An 18,764-nucleotide genomic window follows, 5' to 3' on the forward strand; every position below is an offset into this window, starting at 1 on the left:
CGTGGTGGACTACAGCCTTAACCCCTTCTCATTGTGGGAGGTGACCCGTGCTCTGTAGTGGACCGATAATGGGTCGATATGATGAATCTAGATTCTATTTATTCTTTACGAGGCCAAAAAATTCTATTTTACTAATGTAGGCCCTAACTTATTATTGATGATTCGGTGTAACTATTTGAATCGGAACACTCATGTAGGCATGGAGTTTAGTATTTATTTAGGCCACGTTAACTATTATCATAACCATTACCACCCGCAGTGTATTAAAGTCCCACAACTGAGCACAGGCCTCGTCTCTCATAGCAGATACCTACGTTTTAGAATTTAGACCGCGAGTGCGGAGCCGCTAACCGCCCGCATTGGAACAGCGTGGTGGACATAGCCACTTCTCATTTTGGGAGGAGTCCCATGCCCTGTTGTGGGTCGGTAATGGGTTGACGTGATGATGATGATGATTTAAATAAATAGAATAAATAAATAAATATACTACGACACACACATCGCCATCTAGCCCCAAAGTAAACGTAGCTTGTGTTATGGGTACTAAGATGACTGATGAATATTTTTATGAATAATATACAGATAAACACCCAGACACTGAAAAACACGTTCATGTTCATCACACAAACATTTTCCAGTTGTGGGAATCGAACCCACGGCCTTGGACTCAGAAAGCAGGGTCGCTGCCCACTGCGCCAGTCGGCCGTCGAAATTGAAATGAAACTGCCTCTTTCTATTTCTACATTGGCAAACACGTGGTTGTTTAAAAAATGACAAACAAAACAGTAATTGACGTAGCACCACATAACATTGTTTGTGTGATGAATTACTCACTAGGAAAACTGTAACGTAGAAGCAACAACGTCAAAACAACGAAACCAGTAAACAAACTCCAACGATATTCACCCAGTGGTTAGTAATTTATAAACAAAGCAAAAGTAAGCAAGCGATTACCATGCAAACAAATATTTGAGAACATTTGAACTCTTATACAGTAGTTAATTGATTAGGTACGTTATACAGTCGCAAGTGACAATTAAAACATCAATTTCGGCACCTCAAACTACCGTTTATTTGCTGTATCGATTATTGTTGATTAAACTTCTACTTGAAATGTAGCAAATCATCAAAACAAAGCTGAATTTACTATTGACAGGCAAACATTAAAATTTGTATCGATAACGCGGTCTACTATCTTTATAGTGTGTACTAGCAACGTAGGTTCGTTCAACGCAAAAACGTCATAAGTGCTTTAGTATTTTTATTATTGTTTTTTTTTTCCACATTTACTGCAGTCTTAAATAGTAGCTTGCTAACCTTGTAGAGAGTACGACAGTTAAATTTAATCCATACCCGTAATATACGCATCATCGTGGAAGGCTATATCGCTTAGCGGCACTTCTTTGTCATTAGGGTGGTACCCAGCTATGGTCGAAGCCTCCCACCAAACCAAACCAGAGAAAATTCAGATATTATAAATTTCTAATTCCCACTGCCGGCTCACTACTGCGCCAGGGAGGCGTTGTCAGGTTATTCAAAGATTTTATTTGATTAGGCGAAAAGTGTAATCCCTACTACTATTATAATTAGAAATGTCAATGAAAGTTTGTTTGTTACGCTTTCATGCAAAAACTACTAAACCGATCCTCATGAAACTTTGTACAGATATTCTTGATAGTGTTAGAAGTAATATAGAATACTTTATATCTCGACATTAAGCTCGGTTCCTTTGGGAGAGGGGATGAAAGTGTTTGACGATTTTACACCATAACTACGACAAACTATAACCGATTTAAATAATTATTTTTGTACTATAGCGGTTATAATATGTGTTTATTTTGCCAATTTTTGTGTAGATCTGACGAATGTGGTTGGAGATAGAGGACAGAACTCCTCAGCGGACATCAGCAAACCGGTCATTTAAGGCTTAGCGATACTGAATATTTTATTTTCTTTAAGAACTACAACTAAATTGAATGCCACATCAAAAAACAAAATCAAACGCGGACGAAGTTTTATATGTATATTGTACCTACTTGATGAGTGAAATATTTGTATGACGAGTCATTGCAGACATACCTTCCTGTACCTACAACAATCATTGTAAAGATATGAAATGTGAATAGATATAATATAGAAGGCATTTACGAGACATGTGGGCACGACTTCACATTCTTTGAACATGCCTAGATTTTACTGTCGTCGTGGTGTCTTAAGAAATATAATTGTTTAAAAATATCTGATGCCTTATATAAAATACTAAAGACTAATTTTACCCACGAAATTGCTCAGCGAGTCGCAAAGCTGAAGGGCGGGGCACATAGTTTGGAGAACCGGACGGACGGACCATGGACGTTGGGGTTCCAAGGTGCTGGAATGGCGACCCCGCACAGGTAAACGCAGCGTTGGTCGACCCCCAACGAGGTGGACAGATGACCGCTGGAAACAAGCGGCCCAGGATCGTAGATTTTGGAACTCCCTACAAAAGACCTTTGTCCAGCAGTGGACTTCAATCGGTGGAAGTAATAAATAAATAATAATAATAATAAATATACTACGACAATACACACATCGCCATCTAGCCCCAAAGTAAGCGTAGCCTGTGTTATGGGTACTAAGATGACTGATAAATATTTTTATAAATAATATACATAAATACTTAGAATATACATATAAACACCCAGACACTGAAAAATATTCATGCCCATCACACAAACATTTTCCAGTAGTGGGAATCGAACCCACGGCCTTGGACTCAGAAAGCAGGGTCGCTGCAAACTGCGCCGATCGGCCGTCAATGTGATGATGATAAAAAATACCCCTGTGAAAAAATATTATAAAAATCGACTGAATAAATATGCAAGTGTGTCTTGGTTTATCTTTCTTTAATACGGAATTGAACCAACAGATCAGTGTGGTTTTAAGCTAAAACGACGTTGGCTATTCCTTATCTCAAGGAAACTATTTTAGCTGCAGGTGTCATTTTTTCCACGGGAAAGGATAAAAAGTACCTATATCTCCTGCCACAGTTTTATCCACTCTCCATCATGGGTAAAAAAAAATCCAAATGTCCTTAAGCGTGTTGCCGTGCTTTTGCAGATGGACAAGAAAATTTACCCATTGTGAATGGATTTAATAAGGGGATAACTTTAATGTCTCCTGATTGCGGTAGTCGTGCTGGACGAAGTCACGGGAATGAACTAGTAAAATGTTCTAGTCTACAAAGATAAAAGAAAACCTATAATTTAACAAGTAGTACCTAAACACATGTATTGATTAAGATTTAATTTATTTAGTGTCTACTTATATTGTATTCTATACCTAGACACTAAATCAACCTCCGTACCGTATTGTATTTCTAACGATAGGGTGACTACCTTTAAGAATAATTATAGGACTATTACTGTAACAAAAAAAAAATACTAGATCTCTACGACTATTATGCCTGATGGAAAGCAATGATGAGGTCTAGGTTGGAGTGATTTAAAGCGCGAATACTACGTATTATACTATTATGTCTAGGGCCTAGACAGTGCGTAGTCGTGCCCTACTTACTCACCTTAAAGGTATTAAAAATAAGTAATTTAAGTACATTTATTTTTTCAAAAGTATCTAATAATTCATATTCAAAATTCAAAATTCATTTATTTCAAGTAGGCCTAATATAAGCACTTTTGAAACGTCAAGTCTGTCTGTTTGTAGTGACTCAACCACCGGTTCGGAAGGCAGATTCTACCGAGAAGAAGCCGGCAAGAAACTCAGCAGTTACTCATAGACCAAGCAAATGGCTCTGACGACGGTAACTGGAAAACTATCGTCTAATGAAAACACTTCGCATGGCATGCAATTTGCAAAGTGCCATTCCCTATTTCAATCAACCTTAGGCATAGATAGTTAAGACTCATGTGCTTGTAATTACACCGGAAACCACGCCCTTCAGACTAGAACACAGTAATGATGCTTGGCGGAAGAAATGAGCATGTCTGTATAACTTGCCCGGACGAACTCTGCTACAAAAGCTATACTTCTGCATGTCAGGAAACACAGTTGCCCGGAATGCACCCAACACCCCAGCGGTACATATCTGAAACGTGGATAGAAAACGCTTCGTGCCTGTTGATTGAATATGAACATGAGGAAGCCACTGTTCACGACGATTAAAACAGCTCTGCTGAGGACGATTTCTCAGTCCCGGGGCGCGTGTAGACCCCTAATACTTTATTCCTGTACCTCTTAAGTTAAAGATTCTTGTAATCAGCATAACTTGAAATAAAAACCTCAATGGAAAAGTGTATAGAGCGGCATCTTGTCATTTTAGGTTGCGCTTTAGTTATTCATTTATTGAAACAAAATATAACATCTTATATAGGTTTTTCGCACCCTTAAGCCTCGACGATTATTAGTTTGCATCGTTCTGTTATCGAATCCAGTCATGTCACGCTCGTAAATACAAGTCCCGAAAAATCCAAAAGAATGGTGCTACTATTCGAGGCGCGTTCACTTTTTATCGTCTTGCGTACAGTATTTGCCCATCGCCGTATCGCGGGGTCAGTATCGATTCTCGCCGTTATCGAATAGTCGATATTTCTGTTTGCACGCGACCATCAATGGGTGTCGAGTGTCTTGCGTATTTTATATCACGTTAAAGGTATACATAGATGTAAATGATATTACCTTTGTCTGTCTACCACAGCTATAGCATTAGCTATAGCATTTGTTATAATATTGATTATAATAAGTAATAATATTTAGTATGTAATACTTTTCAAATACACACATACACAAACACACACACACAAAAAACACCACAATGTTATTTTCAAAAATTAGACGTACTCAAATAAATATATATAAATATGTTTGTTTTATCTATTACTAGCGTATCCAGCCCGCTTCGCCGGGCTATATTTTGAATTATTATATTTAAACAATAAACTTACATCATTAATTATATATATTCATTCTCTTCTATTCTCTTCTCGAGCGGGTGAAGATCTACACCCATGTACACCCAACTATAGAATATCATCATAGTAAATAAAAGCTGTATTTGACAGTTTGACAGTTCAACAATAGGAGTGCTCCGATCGTCACCAAACTTTACAGGATTACTCGCCAGGTCAATCCGGAGATTGCCTGAAAGTTTCATTGAAATCGGTCCAGCCGTTTCGGAGCCTATACGGAACATACCCACAAACTTTCTCTTTTATATATATATAGAAGATAGATGTATCGCGATGAATGTATTTTACTAATTTTACGTTGTTGTAATGTGTCCGAAGCAAGGTGGCGACATTCCTAACAAGTTACCTTAGTGTTAACGGTTTACGTGAAGACCAATTAAAGAAAGTTTGAAGTCCTCTTCAACTTAGCCCTTGGTAAAGGATGCATCAGTCTAAGGTTAGGCTAACCTATTGGCAGTTATTATTATTAGACCCATATGCCACATAGTACCGGAACGCTAAATGCATGGCATCCCGTCTTTGTCGGAAAGGTTGTAACAAGCCACGGCCAAAGCCCACCTGGCTAGACTAGAAAATTCTGAAGTTATAAATTCTCAAATTGCCCAGGAATCGAAACCGGGCCCTCCCAGCAGTGGCGTGCACAGAGTCGTTGGCCAGGGTATGCATAAAACAGATACATGGCATGAAATGAAAAAATTCCCCTCCACTACGAGCTATATAAAATAATTAGGGTAGGCAGGGCTTTTGTGCACATATAAAGTGCACACCAGCCTACCACTTCGCAAAATAAAGTAGAGAACTGTTAACGGTTCTTATAAACTTTATATCCCTTGGGTACATCTCATAAAAAATGACAGAATTGTGTGGGAGGTGACCTTTGCAGGCAGTGTCTGGGACTTTGTATGACCATAAGCTTTTAAGAGTGGATCAAACATACATTATTGGATGAAAAAATGGCTATGTAGCAGATTGCACTTATGAGTGTATAATAATAATTAACTATGCATATAATAAAATTGGAGTGTATGTTAGTAACATTTAAATAACCGTTTACTACATGTACCTATATGAATTCATATACGGAAAATACACCAATATATACTTTTTTATTTTTGTCTGTCTGTTTGTTCGGGCTAATCTCTGAAATGGCTGGATGGAGTTTGACGGGATTTTTAATGGCAGATAGCTGATGTAATGAGAAGCAACTTAGCCTACGGTTATTATAGACAAATTCTTTTATATCATCGTGAGATTAAAAAAATTAAAGACACCTAAACAAAACTTAATTGGAAAAGTTCTATTTAAAAATTACGCCCGATTTTTTTTTACAAGAATACACAACTTAAAAACCTGATTTGAAAACAAAAACGAACACGGACGAAGTTGTGGGCAACAGCTAGTAAACAATAAATGTGTTACGACAATACACATCCATGCCGCCATCTTGCCCAAAAGTCTGCGTAACTTGTGTTACGGGTACTAGGACAACTGATGATTATTTTAATCAATAAAATACATACAGTGGCGTGCACTGGGTTTCTTATCAGGGTATGCATACAGCAGTAAAATTGCATAAAATGGAAAAAATCCTCCTCTTATACGAGCTATATTTAAATTTTAGGGTATGCAGTGCTTTTGTGCATGTATGAAGTGCACGCCACTGAATACATAAATACTTATAATATAAAGATAAACCCAAATACTGAAAAACATAAATGTTCATCACACAAACACATTCCAGTTGTGGGAATCGAACCCACAGCCACTCGACTCAGAAAGCAGGATCACTGCCCACTGCACCAGTCAGCTGTCAAATTATCACAGCCGTATTTACTTAGTTTTTATGTTGTATATAATAAATTTGTTCTCATTACTGTCGGTACATAGACTGTTAAATCGCTTGGTGACATGTATTTTTCTTCCTTTCCAGACCAGAGAAAATCTGGATATAGGCCCGCCGGGGATCGAACCTGAAACCTGTACTTATCAGACCACTGTGCAAGATAAGTCCACAAAATTATGTTTCCTCCTCCTTTGTCGTTCACTCTTGACAGAGTGGTCGTGGTTGACGATGGTACATTTTCTTTGACTACAGCAGCCCCCGCGATGCGCCTTCACATGTTACGATCTTCAGCGTTTCTGGAACATTGGACTATGGAGGCTTGTGTTGTAGCTTTAATTATGTCTGTCCAACGCGTGGGTGATCGACCACGTGACCGTTTGCCTTCCACTTTCCCCTGGACAACAAGTCGTTCCATGGAGAACTTATGAGAAATTATGTTTACCAGGCTTTAAAATAATGTTAAAGGATACTTTAATCAGGTTTTAATTTAAAAAGAAAAGAAAAAAAAAAGAAATAATTTGGGAATTTCTCTTCCAGATTTATCTTGATCTTATATCACCCGATTGTGAATGGTATCATACTCGACGATTTGTTTATATTTCTTAATACAAAACTTTGTTTTTAATTCTAAAATATAATTTTTATTAATACATAACTATAACCTAAAATAAACTATTTAAAAACTAAATAAATAAATCATTATTAATTAATCATCATTCATTCAAATAAATCATTAATTTATTTTACATAACATAATATCTTGAGATCAGAATGCTAGGTACAGTAGAAACCATGAATCTAAACTACATGTATACTGTATAATCTAATACTAATGGTGCTAGTTCTGCAGTGGGTACTAATTCTCTAACCTAAACCAAACTGGTATGTAACAGTCTAAAAGTATTGCTGTCCTTTCAAAAACGTTCTCTGTGAAAAAGGATAGCAACAGACCGGTGAGTTTAGTAGAATTAAGAGAATTGGTAATATTATCTGCTCTCTAAATAATCTCACCCTCTTATTCCTACCGCTATTCCAATAAATTGCCATAATGCACATTCGGAAACCGCAAGATTATCTTCCCGAAACCCGAATTCCCGTATCCTAAATCTAACCGCAAAAATCCCAAACAACCGGCTACTTCCCACAACCGGCACTCGAACGCATTTGAGGTATGTAATAAAATACTAAACGCGGTATAAAAGGCGATCGCATTAGCTAAAGGAGCCATTATTAAAAAGTATCGAGTTTCCGAACGTAAAACTCGGCGTCGGCCAATCAAATTCGAGCAGCGTTTTGCTTCTGCTCGGCAGACCAATCGCGGGGCTTGGTTATTTTTTATTGTAGATCGAGTTAATGGATTGTTCTTCATTTTGATTTATTGTTTGGTTTTTGTTTCGTTGTTTTTGAACAGCTGCCGGTGGTATCATAATGACGCTCTTTAATTTTTTATTTCTTTTAAGTGTCTTAAATACTATAGTTATTGGATTTCAACGTCTATTTAGTGGTTTTAGGAAGACTTTTACACCTTTAACCATGACGGGTTTGTTTTGCATTCTTAGACGGAACATCGATTATGTTAATGCGATTGGTCATTGTTGTGTGTGTGTAATCCTTGCCTACGAACTACGAATCACGAGGACCTAGGTTTGATTCCCGGGTCGGGTCAAGAAATTTTAGGTAAGCATAGGATTATTTTCTAAAGAATCTCAGTACGAGCCCGGAGTTGAGAAATTGGTTTGGTGGTTCACTCTTCAGGTCTGTTCTTTAATTATCCGTTAATTTCATACCTAAGTGCTCAAAACTGAATTTATGACATCGTTACACAAAACACAATTTTTTTCTGAATTGAACGAATTATTCGATTTTCCCCTGGTTAGCGGCATTCGACGCAGCTTATTGAGTCCTATGAAGAATTCTAGATCCAACATCATCCAGACGAAAATTATCAAAATTATTCTAAAAGACATTTTTTCGGAATTTTTCGTTTTCGATATCTCTCGAACAGAGCAACCGATTTTGACTGGACAGGCGGCGGGGTTAATCAAGTTTAAGAGCTGATTAGTTTTTGGGATCGTATCGTTCGTTATCGGGAAATTGTAGAAAATCTAAGTTTAGTGCAGCCCTTTCGAGTGGCGCCAATCGCGATCCAAACGATCGAGCCGTTCAAAAGTTATGAGATGTTTACACACATACATACACACACACACAGACACACACACACACACACACACACACACACACACACACACACACACACACACACATAAATATTTAGAGATTTAGATTGCATTAGAATCTTACTAATGCGTCACTTTTGCATACAATGAAAATACAAAAGTGAAGATCGCAATATTTACGCAAGGCTGTGGTGAAATACGTAATCACTCTGCCGTAGTTAAAAAGATCTCGACGTACAAACCGCTTGAGCGACTTTGTTTTAAATGTAAAGATTGTTTGTCTTTAGGTACCTAATAACTCATTTCCGTTTAGCCTAAGACTGGTGACTTCGGCCGCGACTAATTACCACTCTGCCGACAAAGACGTGCCGCCAAGCGATTATCGTTTCGGTCCGATGCGGCGTAGAAACCGGTGAAGGGTATGGGTTTGATATAACTCCATCATATATGCATTATCACTTTGGTACTAGGTGGGATTGCAGCCAAGAGCTTACTTTTAAATTTCTGATAAGAATTTTTTGTAGTCTTTTACAATATTCTAATAAGATTTCGATTTCGATAATCGTTTATTATCAAAAATCATTTAAAAATATCAAAGCAGCTGGTATCGCTGGTGCCTTTCACAATTTCCACATATGTTAAAAAAAAATCATTAGAAACAACGGCATGCATGGTACGATTTAGTTCGCTAGATAAAAATAATGGTTAATAACATACACATCTTCCACTTCATCCTCATGTTTACCAATGGTAGAAAATTTTGTGCATTTTTGATAATTTTTTTATTGTTCAATAAAGAATTGGGATTTTAAAGAATTGAAAAAAACAATACCAGTTATTTCATTTATTTAAAGAAAAATATACATTTTTAAAATAAACATAACAATAAATCTATTACGGTACACTGGTATTCATCATTCGAATTTTTTTTAAAGCTACATACAAAATATTATGTATGAGTGAGAGTAGTTCTTAAAAAATATGATTGTTTTGCAACTAAGTAGTAATATTTATAAAACCACTTCCGCATATCGCACTTCATCGTACAGTAGAATAGAGTAGTATAGAGTTACTTCACTTAAATATATTCAGTTATATTACGTAAAGCTTTTCAGACAGCTCATCTGTCAAAGACGTAAGCCAAGGCATTACTTTTGTAATAAAGTAAATAAATTCTACGTATTCTTTAAAAATATACCTACGTATCTGTTGTGCATGTTTTCATGTATTATTAGAGTATATATATATATTCTTAGTCGCAATATCTAACTCGCTGACCCACTACGTAATTGCATCCTTAACAACTTGGTACAACTTAGCGTGCCGCTACACTGTTAACTGTCACCATGATATTAATTACTGGATGGAACATGAAAAGTAGCAGCATTATATATGTATGTAGTATGTAATCACTTTTTTGTGTAAAGCAGAAGTGTCACCATTATCGGTGTGTTAGCTTCTCTATAATAGTAGTTCAATGGAATGGAATGGAAAAAAACATATATTTTTAAGAAATTGTAAAAGAATTTTTTTAGCTAATAGTGTAAAAATGCCACCGTTTGAAAGTAGTTGAATAAATTTGTTCGTTTCTTTAAGATATACACTTGCGAACCCGCCATCCCCACCATAAACGCATAGTTTCTAAGGGGATGGATAATTATGTTGGAAAAATATTTGTTACTTTTATTTTTGAACAATAAATTAAAAAAAAAATCCTATTTATTTTCATTTGGCACCAATATTTCGCATGAAAAGAGAATTATTGTTAGGCTTGTTAATTATATCCCCCGTTTATATACCCTGCCAGAGGATATAATTATCGTGTCCACCTGCTAAAGCACGGGAACATGGAATAGGAGAAGTTTACCTGCGTTACACATATATTACACGTACGTACACATGGATTATATTTGGATTTTATTTTCATTTGTGTGCCAGTGCTATGAGAGTTGGTAAAGCTGTGGGAGAAGATAATTTATTTATTTATTTATTTATTTATTTATACTCTTTATTTGTACACCACTAAGAAAATAGAGACAAAAAAAAGAACAAACACATGAAAAATGAAGCAGGATACAAAAGGCGGCCTTATCGCTAAGTAGCGATCTCTGCCAGGCAACCTTAGGATTAGGAAAACTAAAAAGGAAACGAATAGGTGGGGTACACTATTTAATACATACATACGACTATCTACATACTAATACATAAACCAGACTACACAAATACAAAAATACTATTGATAAATATAAAAAATAAATATACTAATACATATCTTAATATACCATAAATACTTAAATATGAGTTTGAGTAGATAAATAAATAATAATAGTCGTCTTTACTGAGCGAGATAATGAGCCTTAATAGCATTTTTTTAATATGCCCAATTACTTCGACTGTCTTATGTTCAATGGGAGTGCATTCCACAATTCAGTAGCTTTAACAGTAAACGAATGCTTATAAAACTTCGTAAAAATTTGTTATCTTTCCCCGGGGAGAAAATTGTCTCCTGCCTCCTGCTGCCGTGCTGAAGTGGCACCATTGTCGGCGTGTTTCTACCATCTCTGTAATAGTAATTTTATCTTATTTAGTATGTTCGTTTTCGAAATATATAATCCTTACAATAATATAGTCTTTGTGAGACAAAAAATTACAAAAGCTGATATTAACAATCGACTTACCAGAAACTGACATAAATTAGTGATATCTGCATATCGACTGCGATAGGTGCAAAACTTCTTTGTGGGGTTGAGTATACGCTTTTACAACGTGATTCCTCAGGAAATTCAGGACCTACCGTTGCATCGATTCAAAAGATGTGTAAAAACACATCTTATACAGCGAGGTTACTATACATTTGATGAATTTCTTAATGACAAGGTAGAGCAGGAAGGAGCCAGCTTTGCTCTCATCTACCGCAAGATAGAAAAATATTATCAATGTTGATGTTAGAAAAGAGCAACTACTGAGTTTCTAGCTAGCTCTTCTGGGTAGAATCTGCTTTCCGAACCGATGGTAGAGTCACTACAAACTATACTGTAATGTACTTAATAAAACGACGGACTATCGCAGAATGGTTTATTGGTAGAACAACATAATGAAGTGCGGGCTAATTATTAAATTACCTACATTACACTGCTCTTCTCCAAATTTAACTATTGGATTTACATTAAAGCCAATAAAAAAAAACTAAATATTTACATCACTTAATTAATTACAATTTCATCATCTTTTTGACCCGCGGTCTTAATGCCATACGAAGAGGACTATTCGTATTGGGAATCGCTTGAGAAGGTGAAGGTGCCTTTACTAGCTGATTTTCTGTATCTGTTACAGGAGACGAACCGACAACAGAATTATCGAAACTTTTGAACGCTTCATCATTCATCTCTCTTTCTCCCGAGTTTTCATTATCCACCATGCCTGTTAAAGTATACCTAGATTTTTTATAATTTTTGTCAAGTATTTGATCAACGTGTCTTCTACTAGTACGATTGTCATCGTCTGTTTTGACAACATAGGAGACGGGACCGGTTCTATCCAACACTACACCTTCCTTCCATTTTACTAAATTATTATTATAGTTCCGGACCAGAACCCGGTCTCCAGTGCTCATTTCTCGCAATGAGCCACCGCGACGTTCTTCTTGACTTGATTGTTTATCGCGAATGACATCTCTGGTATTCGGTCGTAAAAGATCTAACCTGCCGCGTAACCTGTGTCCCAAAAGTGCCACGGAGGGTTCTTTTTGAGTAGTACAATGTTCTGTATTTCTGTATGTAAATAAAAATGTACATAACGCTTTTTCTAAATTCACGTTTTCGATTATAGCCTTCTTTAATACTAGCTTTACAGTTTTAACAACGTTTTCAGCTGCACCGTTACTCGATGGATGATATGGGGCGACTAATATTCGCTTGATTCCATTCTTATTCAAATAATGTAAGTATTCGGATGAAGAAAATGGTGGACCATTGTCGCTCACAATGACCTTGCATAGACCGAACCGGGCAAATATTTTGCGCAGGCAAGATATAACGGTAGCTGCCGAAGTATTTGGCACTGGTTCCACTTCCAACCATTTGGAATGAGCATCTAAAATAACTAAATAATATTTATTACGAAACGGACCTAAAAAGTCAACATTCAACCGCGACCAAGGCTCCACCGGCCACTCCCACGAGTGCAGCGGCGCGGGCGGCGGCTGTGCGCGCAGCGCGGCGCAGGCGGTGCACTCGCGACACACGCGCTCAATATCGGCGTCCAAGCCGCTCCACCACAGATAGTTCCGCGCCAGCTGTTTCATTTTAACAACGCCTATATGCCCGGAATGTAATTCGTCTAACACAGCGGAGTGCAAACTGGCAGGGATAATTACTCTATATCCCCAAACCAAGCATCCCTGTTCTAAAAAAATATTTTCCCGCCTTAAATGATATTGTTTGTAACGATCCGATTCAATTTGTTCGGGCCATCCGAACTTAACATACCCTACAATTTTGTTTAAAGTAGTGTCTTTAGCAGTTTGATATTTAATTTCGTGAAACGTTATAGGCAATTTGTCCTCTATAAAAAATAAATAACTATTATTTCCGTTATTATTACTTGAAACGATACTTTGACGATTAACGTTTTCTACTAAAGGCAAACGAGACAACGCATCTGCGAAACAGTTTCTAGCCGAAGAAATAAATTCGATGTCAAAGTTGTACGCAGCTAAGCGAACTGCATATCTCTGTAAACGGCTAGCCGCCGTTTGCGGAATACCTTTGTTTTTACCGAAAATATAGCTTAAAGCCTTATGATCGCTGCGCAAAATGAAATGCCGACCAAACAGATACTTATCATGCCTGCTGACTCCAAACATTATGGCTAAGGCTTCTTTATCTAGCTGCGAATAATTACGCTCGGCCTCATTAAGAGTACGCGAGGCGCAACTGATAAGACGTTCCGATCCGTCGGAGTAGCGGTGCGTGAGAACCGCGCCGAGTCCATACGCGCTACTGTCCACCGACAACAGCAACGGTAACTTGGGATCGTAGTGTGCTAGCACAGGCGAACTACTGAGAATGTTTTTAACTCTTTTGAAGGCACTTTCACATTCGCAACTCCAATACCATTTTACATTTTTCTTTAGTAAATCGTATAAAGGTTTTAATACAGAACTCATGTTAACACAAAATTTATTGTAAAAGTTAACGAGACCAATAAAACTTTTTAATTGCGTTACGTCTTTCGGTGATGGCGCCGAAACAATAGCTTTTATCTTATTTGCATCAGTGTGTAGACCCTTTTTATCAATTTTGTATCCTAAGTATGTTACACTGTCCTTAAAGAATTCACATTTAGACCAATTTACTCGCAACCCGGCCTCTTTTAATCGGGCTAAAACGGCACGTAAATTTTTACAATGAGTCTCTCTGTCTTTGCCAGTCACACAAATATCGTCCTGAAAAGCTACAGTAGAGGATAAGCCACACAGAGTTTCTTCGATCAACTTTTCAAAATACTCAGGAACACATTTTATTCCAAAAGGTACTCGCTTGTAAACGAAGGTGCCTATGTGTGTAGTTATAGCGGTCATGGGTTGCGAGTCCTCCGTTAATAACACTTGCTGATAGGCGTGGGATAAGTCTAATTTAGAAAACTGTTCGCCTCCCCCAAGGGTAGCAAATATATCTTCAATTTGTGGAAGAGGATAATGAAAATCTTTTAATAGCGGATTAATAGTGACCTTAAAGTCTCCACAAATACGAATGTCTCCATTTTTTTTTATTATAGGAACAATAGGCGTACCGTAATCAGAACGGTCTACCTTATAAATGACGTCATCTCGCTGCAACCGCTCCAACTCGCGCTCGACCGGCGCGCGAAGTGCGAGGGGAAGCGGGCGCGATTTAACGAAAATTGGAGTCTTGTCAGCTAAATGCAACTGCATTCGAGTTTTAAAAGTCCCAAGCCCATCAGCGAAAACCTCGAAAAATTCTTTCCTTAATAATTCTATAGTATTATCATTTTCGCATCTTTCTGATAAATTATGGCAATTTGTGATATCGATTTGTAAAATTCTTATCCAGGCACGGCCTAGTAAAGGAGGGCCGCCGTTTTCAACTACATACAACGGTAATTTATACAAACGATTTTTACATTGTACTTTTACCATAATATATCCGAGAGGTTCAATAACACTACCTGTGTAAGATCTTAACCTTAAATTTTTATGTTGTAAACAAACGCTAGAAAAATGATTATCATAAAAATGCTTTGAAATTACAGAGATCTTACTACCAGTATCTATTTCAAATTTAACTACAGACTTTTCTACGTTTAATTTGATATAATACGGGCCGTCATTACCCTCGCAAATTATATTATAAAAATCTAAAACACTGTCATCGGAATCATTAAAAAACAACTGACCTTTTGTGTTTTTCTGTATAACCGCATCACTACACTTATCAACATTACCGCACACGACCTTCAGGTGGCCCCTCTGCCCACACGAATCACAGCTGTAGAACTTGTAGCGGCACCGGGACGGCGGATGCCCGCTGCGCCCGCAACGCCAGCAGCCGCGCCGTGAGCCCTCGAGGCTCAGCGCACCGGCCCTGGCCGCCGCGTCTGCCTGCAAGCCACCCGCTCCCTCGCGCCGTTCCATGCGCCCACGCTCCGCGCGCGCTGGTGAGGATCTGATGCGATGCAGCCCTTCCGAGATGGCGCTGGAACTCGCCCCGGACGCTGCCTCCGCTGCATGTCTCTCCGCTGCCTCGAGCGCCAATGCGAGTTCTATTGCTCGCTTATAATCGATGTTCCGCTCGGCAAACAATCGTGACCTCATATCTTCACTTTGAAGGCCAGAAACAAACTGGTCTCTCAAATTTACCTCCAAAGAATCCCGAAAATTGCAATGTTTGGCGAGATGTTTTAGACTTTTCAAATAATCACTCACTATCTCCCCTTGCCTTTGCTTCCTTTGCCGGAACATATGTCTCTCTGCGATCTCCGACCTTTGTGGCTCCAAGTGGTCTTTGACAATCTTCACTAATTGTTCAAACTTCTTGTCTTCCGGTAAATCCGGGGAACACAAGTCGCACATCAATTCGTAACATGCAATGCCGACATGTGTTACCAACGTGGCCACGTGTAAATCTTCACTGATGTTATTTAACGCAATAAATTGCTTCACCCGACGACAATATGCATCCCAGTTGTGGGAACTAACATCAAAAGGCTCGATTTTACCAAAAGGCATGATTTTAATTAAAATAACCGACTGCGCCAAAATGTAATGTACTTAATAAAACGACGGACTATCGCAGAATGGTTTATTGGTAGAACAACATAATGAAGTGCGGGCTAATTATTAAATTACCTACATTACATATACTATAAGCACTTTTGATACTTGACGTATCCAAAGTGCTTATAAAGTAGGCCGACTTGAAAAAATGAATTTTGAATTTTAATTTTGAGTTTGAAAGGACAACACTATGTTTGGACACACATACACATTGATTTGTATGAAAGAGCAGTTTTACCAATGTTTTGTATGGAAAAGGACGTGTTTAGCTGAGAGATTTATGTGCAGCAGAACTGGCACCATTGTGACATATTGAGAAGGACAGTATTATCCTTAGTTTAGCTTATATTTGTGTACAATACAACTCGCATTATTACCGGCGTGTTTCTAGCTTCTCTACATCGGTGCGATGTCGGCCAGGCCAGCGAGCGAGGCATGCGCAGTGGACACAGTCAATACTCCGAGTGCGTGTCCGTGACGATGAACCTGAATCTGTGATCATAATTCTCGGGAAATTTGACGCATCACTTTGTCGACTTGAATAATTTTAACCTTAATAGAGAGAAAGAAAGATACCTCTTTAGTTATAGATTAGCAATGCCCGTGGGCACAGCAGATTTTGTATCTACAATAACTTATATTATTAATGTGAATTTTAAGTTGAAGTTGAAGTTTTAGTTTAAGTTTAATTTTATTTATTACTTTTAAGACATCAATATTAATTATTTTAATCCGATTTAATTCGTTTTTGTTTTGTTTTGTCTCCTAATAATTGATTAAGTTAATTTTTTTATTGTAATTTAGCTTTAAATATTTATACTTTTATACTTTTAAAGGTTTATATTAACTGACTAATAATTAATTGTAAATAATTTATAAGAATGACTTTTTTACATTTTAATGCATGCTGTGATAACCTGTAAATAGTTGAACATTTACTATGTGACTCATTCCAAAAAAAAAAAGCATGTTTTAATGTATCTACTGTTGGTTGTCCTTTATAAATAAATAAATAAATTTCAGGTTTTTTACTGTTACGCTGTCACGCCTTAACTAATCAACGGATAATTATAAAATTCACACCTGGTCAATGTCTACAATGTCCATAGAGTATTTTTCACTTAGAAAACAAGTAGGTACCGTTGTCGAGACTTAAACACTACGTATAGAAAAGCTAACTGATTTAACAATGCGAATGATATTGTTTGTTTGTTCACGCCTTAACTACACAACTGATCATGAAATTCCCATACATGCTACCAGTGGTACAGAAAAAGAAATAAAGATAAAAAAACAAAATCTTTCATCTAGAAATAAAGCACTGTTCTCTAGAACTAAAAAAATGCTTTTAGGGAAGCTGACTCATATTATAAATGCCAATGTGAGTTGGTATGTTAAGCTTTAACGTCTAAACTACTCAATCATTAAATTTATCACACGTTGTCAAAGGTTAGAAATAGGAGTGAAAGCTTTAATCCAGAAAAATCTGTTTCAGAGAATTAGATAAATAACTTTAGGAACAGCGAACTTATAATCTAAATTTGAGTTTGAATGCTGCGGTTGAAACATGATCAATGATTAAACAAATTAGTATTAAAAATTACTTTATAGCGGTGTTACCATGCTACTAACACTCAAAACTAAAAAGTGCAGAACATATTGCAAAATATGGTTTAGGTACATAACTTTGGCATTTTAGAATTGCGCAGTGAGTAGCGACCCTGCTTTCTGAGTTGAAGGCTGTGGGTTCGATTCCCACAGCAGAAATAACTGCCATACTTCAAACAGATTAAAATAAAACAATGAATAAAAGAAAGAAGTTAAAATAATGACGGTGCATAGTCAGTACATATTTGAAAGTTTAATTTATGTCCATAAAAATATAACAAAATATAACAAAAATAAACTCGTTGTGTAGTGTACTAGGCTACACAAAATTGCAAATTCATGCAAGGGCAATTGTATATTATTTTACAAGACATTACCAAATGAAATCTTTGAGATGTCTCTCAATAAGTTCAAAGTTTATATAAAACGTAACGTCCTTAATATTATAACATGATTTTTCTGTAAACGTAAGCTTACAGAAAAATCCTATTACAATATTAAGGATAACTTAAACGATAAAAAAGATTGGGTGTCAATTGCTCTAGCGTCATAGCTTAATATAAATAAACTGTGACATGGTGATAACAAAAAAAAATGTACCCCGCTAAGTTTGTTGTGGGCTCTTCTTAGATCAGGGCGCGTTTGGAACCCTCGTAGCTTTGGGTTTAAGTTAACGAACGAAGTTATCACCATCCCCTTACAATTATGTAAACATATATGTATGAACGCTTCATAAGTGCCTGTGATAGGCCTACATGTATAAAGAAATTTTGAATTTTAAATTTTGAATTTTTGATTAACCCTCTACCATATTAAACTGCATCATCACTTACATAAAATAATAAAAAAAAAAACATCTCAGGATCATTGTTCTA

General features: G+C 37.0%; 2 protein-coding genes across 2 annotated transcripts; both read right to left on the reverse strand.

Moving 5' to 3' along the window:
* Positions 1–12,195: 12,195 nt before the first annotated feature.
* On the reverse strand, positions 12,196–14,919 carry LOC120632162 (uncharacterized protein K02A2.6-like). The gene is made up of 3 exons (XM_039901968.1): positions 14,212–14,919; positions 13,887–14,112; positions 12,196–13,388 (listed from the first exon to the last, which is right to left on the reverse strand). The coding sequence occupies exons 1-3, from the start codon at positions 14,917–14,919 to the stop codon at positions 12,196–12,198; spliced, it is 2,127 nt and encodes a 708-aa protein (XP_039757902.1).
* A 462-nt stretch (positions 14,920–15,381) lies between these two features.
* On the reverse strand, positions 15,382–16,276 carry LOC120632195 (the record flags this gene model as incomplete). The annotated part of the gene is made up of 1 exon (XM_039902000.1): positions 15,382–16,276. A coding segment is annotated over exon 1 (852 nt), but the record flags the coding sequence as incomplete, so codon positions are not given.
* Between the last annotated feature and the right edge of the window lie 2,488 nt (positions 16,277–18,764).

The sequence above is a fragment of the Pararge aegeria genome, chromosome 19, assembly GCF_905163445.1.
Source record: "Pararge aegeria chromosome 19, ilParAegt1.1, whole genome shotgun sequence".
Lineage (NCBI taxonomy): Eukaryota > Metazoa > Arthropoda > Insecta > Lepidoptera > Nymphalidae > Pararge > Pararge aegeria.